At 49.3% G+C, this 7500-nt stretch overlaps 3 protein-coding genes across 5 annotated transcripts in view; 2 read left to right on the top strand and 1 right to left on the bottom strand.

The window, feature by feature from the left end:
• Positions 1-1281, top strand: part of LOC126576109 (serine/threonine-protein kinase tricornered) — a 4850-nt gene extending 3569 nt beyond the window's left edge. For both annotated transcript variants that reach the window (XM_050237224.1, XM_050237223.1), the window contains exon 5: positions 1-1281. This exon is cut by the window's left edge and continues 678 nt beyond it. The gene's annotated coding sequence lies outside the window, so the exon portion shown is untranslated.
• A 1466-nt stretch (positions 1282-2747) lies between these two features.
• On the top strand, positions 2748-6654 carry LOC126577339 (plasma membrane ascorbate-dependent reductase CYBRD1). Of its 2 annotated transcripts, none has more exons than XM_050238867.1 (5): positions 2748-2924; positions 5251-5516; positions 5593-5804; positions 5891-6045; positions 6113-6654. In XM_050238867.1, the coding sequence occupies exons 2-5, from the start codon at positions 5303-5305 to the stop codon at positions 6285-6287; spliced, it is 756 nt and encodes a 251-aa protein (XP_050094824.1). In that variant the 5' UTR covers positions 2748-2924; positions 5251-5302; the 3' UTR covers positions 6288-6654. The 2 variants fall into 2 exon arrangements, with proteins under 2 accessions (XP_050094824.1, XP_050094825.1); XM_050238868.1 differs by lacking the exon at positions 2748-2924 and adding an exon at positions 5067-5161.
• A 114-nt stretch (positions 6655-6768) lies between these two features.
• Positions 6769-7500, bottom strand: part of LOC126576097 (uncharacterized) — a 1774-nt gene continuing 1042 nt past the window's right edge. The window contains exon 3 of the mRNA XM_050237206.1: positions 6769-7500. This exon is cut by the window's right edge and continues 589 nt beyond it. Coding sequence (XP_050093163.1) covers positions 6784-7500 — 717 coding nt within the window. The 3' untranslated portion in view covers positions 6769-6783.

The following is a 7500-nucleotide window of genomic DNA, read 5'->3' as shown; positions in this document are numbered from 1 at the left end:
GGTGAGCTTTCATTTTGGTCATCCCGCAGCCCCGAGTACACACGCCCTGAAGGTCGCCCCCCCCCCTCGTATGTGTGTCGTGCAATATGCGAATGTTCTTTAGAAAATTCGAAAACAAAAATTATGTGAACGATCCAAGCCGGCGATCTGTGAATGATATCGTGTGTGCTGTGTGGGAAACGAGATACGTGCGAATGCAAGATGGAAAGTGAGGACAGGAATTCCTTGTGTATCGTGTAGGCTTTTCTGTTTAATTTCAAACGTCTTTTTTTATCGTGATTTTCCCTTTTAATTTGTCTCTTTGTTCATTTATTTGTTCTTCGGCGTGTACCAAGTACTCTCTGTGTTAGTGTGTTGTATTAAGAGCGTTAATCGCAGGAAGCGAGAAAAGTGAGCAGCCCTGTTTCGTCCTTTGTGCGTGCATAGGTGTGTGTATGTGTTCAAGGTTTTAGCAATCCACCCTCCCTTCACCAGAGTCGGAGCCTGCTTTGTTGTTGTCAGTAGCACCCGTAATAGGCGGCCACTGAGAGAAGGTCGCACGTTTGTAAACCGAGAGGCAGTCATTCAGTCTCGCGATGGGCTCGATGGCTCCATAGCTGATCGCCGTCCAAGGAGTGGAAGTGAGGGTGTGAGAAACGAGGACAAAGGGATGTAATGCGCGTTTCAACAAACGGTTTCCACTGGTTAGAGATAACCACGAAAAAAAGAACAAGAGACGGAATCCGGTGGCTACCCATCTGTAGCGTTAGTTCGATGGCTTTCGTTAGGTTTCTCTTTGTTAAGTTATTATTGTTTTAGGCAAAGCACGAGAAAAAAGAGTGGGAAACAACACAGACAGAAACGCAATTCGAATCCCGTATCTTGCTCACTTCTTGCCCCGTTCAGCCCTGGCAGACAGACAGGCGACCGATTTGCGACCGATCGTCCCAGCACCAAGCTTCCCTTTCGTTTCTATCGTCTGGTGCCCGACATTGAAACATGATGGATTGGAAAGAATGCATGAAAAAGAGAGGAGATAGGAAGAACGAAAAGAGAGGATAAAGAGAGCCGATAGTATTAATTAGGATATTGCATAATGCGTAATGTATTTGTATTGAAAGTGCATTGTTTTTTTCTTTTAAAGATTAATTATTATATTATATTATTCGTTCGTAAGAGTGATATGAATGCAGCTGGCAAACATACGGCTCTACCCGCAGCAGGCGCATGATCTTATAAAGGAAAAGCACTGAACACACTCTCTGCGTACACACCACGAAGGATGCTGTGGTTTCCAACGAATATCAACGCCTCCCTTGTCCTACGCTCTCTTGCCCTCTTTGCCAAAGGCTGCCTGATGCCAGATGGCGGGATGGTGAACTTAAGAGATAAAGCGTGGGCGAGAAGGTGTGTAAAACTGTAGTGTTGTACTTCTTAGTTTTGTAAATAGTTCTATAGTCGACCCGCTCCGCTAGCGCGTCTCCACACCCGGACACAAACGCATACACACATCGGACGTCCTATCGGACACCCTATTTTGCATTGCCATTACTATTAGTATCTGCTCCTGCTCCCTATGTTTTCATAGATTATGTTCACCCTTTCATGCGTGCTGCGTACGTTCATTTACGGTCTCCACCCCCACCTCCCCCATTTCTCCTACACCTATGACGAGCGATAATAAATCTTAAAAAAAGCGCTTTAAAATGAGAAAAACGTGCTGTCCAAGCTTTGTTATTGTCTCTTCTGATAACAACCGAATGATCCGGTGTAGCTACTCTCGAGATGCAAGTGTGGGGAAACGCATATGGTAAGTGCCGTCTGGTCCCATCCGGGCAATCTTAATGCAAACAGACACCGTTGAAGACCACATGCAGATCATATATCACATCCCATCATGTCACTCTGCAACATTGTATTTTAAAAAACATTTCTACCAACCCAACGGGCGAGAGAGCAGCATCCGACAGTAATGCTATCTTGGCTCTCGGAACACCAGCAGCATGAGATCAGTGTGCTGCCGTCATCCTCGTTTACTAGGCTCGTTCGCTAACAAGAGAGCATCATCATCATCAGTGTGAATCATTCGACACGATGCCGTGTTTTTCGCGCGTTTGCGCATCCGAACTCGTTCCGCTATCAGAAAGGAGAAAGGAGCACCAGCAGCATCATCATCATCATCATTTCCTAGCAGCGGTAGCAGCAGCCAGTAGCTGGAAACCTGCTGGCATCCAATTTGCACGTCGGTCATCCAACAAGTTGCTCTGCTTGTGCATCAAGAATGCCATGGAATGATGTTGCTGAGTAGGCGATGCTGTTATATGTTTAAAACATAAAAGTATTTTTTATCGGGGTTTTACGTCGTATTTAACATTCCTTTTATCTCTTTGTATTGCGCTCATGTTAACATTTATTTTATAAATTATTTTCCAATTTTTTTTAAGCAACCACAATTGAAAAACAACGCTTTCAAACATGATAAATTATCAGCTTCTTCAAGTGCCCCAGAGGGTCCAGTCACGTACGTGGCCCATAGTGCACACTGCTGTTAACGGGTTCTCTCCTCTCTCATCTTTTCCAACTTGGATCTCCCTTCGGTTACTGTGCTGCCGCTTTACTCAGAGATGCTCAGCTCAGCAGTATAAGCCTGGCGAATTTTTTTTCTCTCCCCCCATACGCTACCACCCTCCCAACCCATCCACACTAACGGTGCCAGCAACAACCGGTGGCCACATCCATGCTCCAAGCGCCACTCGGAACCGAGACCACCGTTCAGTTGCGTGCTGTTCGTGTTCGCGGTCACCGCCACTTATCGCGGCTAGTATATCTCAGTGAAGTCAACTGAGAGGTGGTACGGCATCGTCGTGGAGTGGAAAACTCCGTAAACTCGTGTTGTTCGTGTGCCACCACCTGGAGAGGGCGGCGAAAGTGCGTCTCGGCTGCTGGTGAGGCCACCCTCCACATTTTTTTCAGCCACGTGTCCTACATTTCCATCAGGGTTTGTGTTCTGCCAGGCATGACTGTCCCGTCCCGTCCTGAAATGGGTTTAATTCCTGTTAGGACATATCAATTAATGGCCAAAGGGGTGCCAATCGAAAGGGTCGGATATAATCGAACAAAGTGTGTATCAACAGTTGATGCAACAGATGAGCGTCGCTCGCCTTATCATCTAACTGGTGCTTGATACAAACACAACAGGTTACATCGTTCTTATCGAGCGCTATTCTAAGGTGTGCTGTTGGTGCGCTGCTTGAAACAGCTGTGACCGATGATGATGTTCGCGGGCAAACGGCTTGTGGTATCGTCATCATCATCGCATACCATTCTCGTTCTCTGTTCTGCAGCACTGACTTTCAATCACGCCCCCGGGAGTTCTTGGAATTAACAATCCATTAGATTGATATCGGTGAAGGTCAGCTCGCTTGCTTGGTCGCTCGCGCGCGGTACATACCATATGGAAAATCGGTGTCACCGTATGGTGATGGTGAGGCCTTCTCGTGAGAGCTTTTCCCGGACGCACGCACTTCGGACGTGCTCCTTTGTTCAATTACTTCTCCAACAGACCCCGTGTCCATTGTAATTGTAGAAGGTCGTACACATTATGACAATTTTAACATGCCAGTAACCACCACCACCACCACCAGTGTGCCTGTGTGCCTGTGGTTGATTGTTCGCTAGTAACCTCCACTAAGTGTGTTCCCGGTTGTGTGCCAGGCCAGCAGCAGCAGTCTGCAATTTATCGTTTGAAGTACACCCGCGGTCCTCCTCCAAATGTTGTTCCCATCACTGTCGTAGATTCACTCAGTATATTCCTCTGGCGCTCTTCCCCCATTGTACTTCGTATGTCACGAGTCAGAACATGACTTGAGCAGCATCTCGAGCCCCGGACAACCTCCAACCCACCCCCGCCTGGCACATTTCTGTGCGAGAACAATCCGAGGAATGTTGATGGGTCTGTGGAATATCTGAGGCTTTTCTCCGTTCAGCACCATTCTACGCTACAAGGGGTGGCAGAAAATCGATAAAAATATAAGCCAGAGGTCCCAAAAGGAGGGAGCGAACAGGTCCAGAGCATTTGAATTAATTAAACCACCACCCAGCCAGCACATAGGAGCGTTACTGGTGTTAAATATTCCAGACATTAGGGAGGCGGTTCCGGTGGCTGCGAAACAATTGCGCAGCTCGCAAAGCCTCGAAGCTAAATGCGGGGGATTTGCGGTTGAAATGTTGAAGTTGGAATCGCGATTCCCGCTTGGTCATGAATTATGAGAATTTCAAAAGTTCTCGCGAGGGGCGTCGTCGACTGGGAAAGCGTTGAGCCACACCGTACCCTAATGCTGCCACTCCAAGGGCATCCCCACAGACACAGATCTTCTTCAGATCACGACACATCAGCTGCCAGTGAACTGAAGGACTCATAAGGCACACTCATAAGGTCCACGATTTGTCGCTTTACATTCAAATATCCATTTCGAATCCGCAGTCGGCTTTAGAGCCCTCGGAACTATGGGGCGTTGCCTACCATCCGGAAGATGCATCGCCACCGATACGCTTCGCCACGTCCTAAGCAGCTGCCAAACCCTATGAGACCATGAACGCACACCATGTGTGAAGCGAATGCGCATTTGATCCGCGCGGTTCGCGGTGAAGGCCGATTTCCCCGGGCCAGTCGAAAGATCGCTCATCGGAAAGTTGCAGATGTCTTTACGGTTTTCGCGTTGATTCAAACGAATGCCCCGAAAAATGTCGAACGAATGGGGCCGAGCGAAGGTGTTGATCCGGCACGGGGTCATTAGCTGAACGATGCGCTTCGGAATTGCCCAGCCCAGCAGATTAATGATGGGGCAAGCTTATCGTGCAAACGTTGTTCTGATAAGTGACGATCGATGCCCTTGAGAGTTTTTTTTTGTTGCAGTGATTGTGAGGCTCAAGTTTACTGTAAAGACACTAATATGCCATAAACCCTTTGGATGTTCTGGTCCTCCACATGTTGACTCAGCGAGACTATCGCGCGGGAATAGTTTACAGCGACGGCTCTCGAATGTTTATTGCGGCCAGTTGGGCTGCAATACGTCTGCGATATTGGTTCATACAGCTGCGCCTTATTGCTGACGCATCAACGGCGTCTCACACGTTGCAACATTTCGATCGTAGCGGCTCCCAAATCGGCTGGTTTGAATATGTACACGCCGTTGCTGTTTTGCCGCTGATACTAATCAAACTGCGACTTGAAGTTGATTCATAAAGCTCACGATCATCTCGTAATTACAGGCGACTCTCGCGCAATCAATCAAACCTAAAGTAACTCCCATCGGTTATCACCATGGATAACAACAGCGCTCCACCGCCATCGGCACTGAACAACTTTCGAGTGCTGTACCTGGTGACGCAGCTCGTCGGCATCACGATCATCATACTGGTGAGCTGCTGGGTCGGCATCCACCTGAATGGCCTGGCCTGGACCTCGCAGCCGGCAGTACAGTTCAACTGGCATCCGCTGCTCATGTCCGTGGGCATGATCTTCCTGTACGGCAACTGTAAGTCCCCGGAGTCGTTGGTGAGAGATTCGACGCTTTCCTCATCTGAATTATATCGTTTTTTTTTTCATCACAGCGATACTGATCTACCGTGGATTCCGGTACGCGAGCAAGAAGGCACTCAAACTGACGCACGCCACCATCCACGGGGCGGCATTCGTGTTTACCGTCATCGCACTGGTCGCCGTGTTTGATTCGCACAATCTCGCCAGGCCGGCACCCATCCCGAACATGTACACGCTCCACTCCTGGGTTGGCCTTTCGGCTGTTCTGCTGTTCTCGTTGCAGGTAAGTATCTGGCTGGGCGCATCTAGAACCAACAAGATAAGACACATTTTTATGATCGGTGCTCTTTCCGGAACGACGTGTGACAGTACGTGTTTGGATTCGTGTCCTATCTGTTTCCGGGCGTACGGGAGCAACTGCGCGCCTCCTATATGCCGGTGCACGTTTTCTTCGGAATTGCTGGATTCGTAATGGCCATCGCTGCCGCCCTGCTAGGGCTGCTGGAGAAGGCTATCTTTTCGATGTAAGTGTCCTTTTTACCGTGGAGCGTAGTTCTTCGCTTCTAATTCTTTTTCATCTAATATTTGCAGTCCCAACTATGCGGCGCTACCGGCACAAGCAATTCTGATCAACGCGATCGGTCTGATGTACATCCTGTACGGGGGGTTGGTTGTGTTTCTAGTCACCGAGCGCCAGTACAAGCGACACCCGCTGCCGGAGGATGTTATGCTGTTGACGCACAGCTCCAGCACCGGTACCTCGTAAGCGGTCACAAAGGAAGGCGAGGGCGCTCCTCGTGTCCAAAGGACCAATTCAAGGGGTTTGCTGAAGGGTGGCCGTTGGCGTTGACGTTGCATTTGAGGAGTTCATGGAGGCCGCATGGAGGCGCATCCACGCTGCCACTCTCTCTATTCTGCTGAGTGTGTGATTTATGATTGTATTATCGAGTACTTAAGTGTTAAACTGTGAGTTAGTTCTATATATATATCTATGTATATACATCATCAGCTGTGTGAAGGAGCAGCGGACGCGTACCGACGCTGCTTCTTCCAGCATATTGTACATCCCCCCGCGCTCCACCCTTAATACGTATCACCAATAAACAAGGAACCATTATCTAGAGCAATCGATACTATATTAGACTCGGCGAGCCGCTTGTGGAGCGAGTAGTTTGCGGTTAAACCATTTAATAGCTTACGTAATCCGATACACTTCGCACGGTGTCCGGTGTCACGGTGAAGGGCCCGCTGTTTCGGTGTCGTCAATCACACCGATCCTGCGTGTTGCGGTAGATCGCTTCAAATACCTGCCGAACGAGCCGTAACTGTGAGGCAGAGTGTAGTGCCGGCTGGTAGAGATTGATTCCCGTATCGCGATCGGGTGCATCAGGGATCTGTAGTTCCTCCTGTTCCTCATCTTCGCTCGGGAAATCCCTCACCAATGGAGCCAGCTGTTCAATCCGCAATGAGACGATCTCGATCTGATGATCGGGGAAGATGCCCAGTTCGAAAAGATAATCGTACAGCGAAAGAGAAGCAACCGGTAAGGCGTTGGACATGTGCAGAAAGGCAGCTCGATGCTTCAACCGCTCCGTCGGTTCCTGCAACGAGCTGTACCGGTGAGGACTGAACCAGTAGATAAAGGCATCCCGGGACCACAGGACGAAGCAGCAATCGAGCGCTACGATGAGCTGCGCCGTCCAGGAAGGTAGCAGGTTATTTACCATCTCTTCGAACTGCTTTCGCTGCCGGTGTCCTAGTGCCGGTGACCAGCGGTACAGGTGGTACTGTGCGCAGGAGAACCGAGGTTCCGGCAGGTTTTTGACCAACCAGGGGCCGATCACTTGCACCGTGTTCCATGTATGCTGTTGTCTTTTGAAACACGCGTTCAGGAGTCGGTTGTCCCAAGAGCTAGGCCTAGGGCGACGATCCTTTAGCTCCAACACGTTCAATCCTATTTCGAGCGCACGTTCCAGAGA

Source organism: Anopheles aquasalis, chromosome 3, assembly GCF_943734665.1.
Source record: "Anopheles aquasalis chromosome 3, idAnoAquaMG_Q_19, whole genome shotgun sequence".
NCBI lineage: Eukaryota > Metazoa > Arthropoda > Insecta > Diptera > Culicidae > Anopheles > Anopheles aquasalis.
The sequence above is the reverse complement of the archived record's forward strand: the minus strand, read 5'-3'. Positions and strand labels throughout refer to the sequence as shown.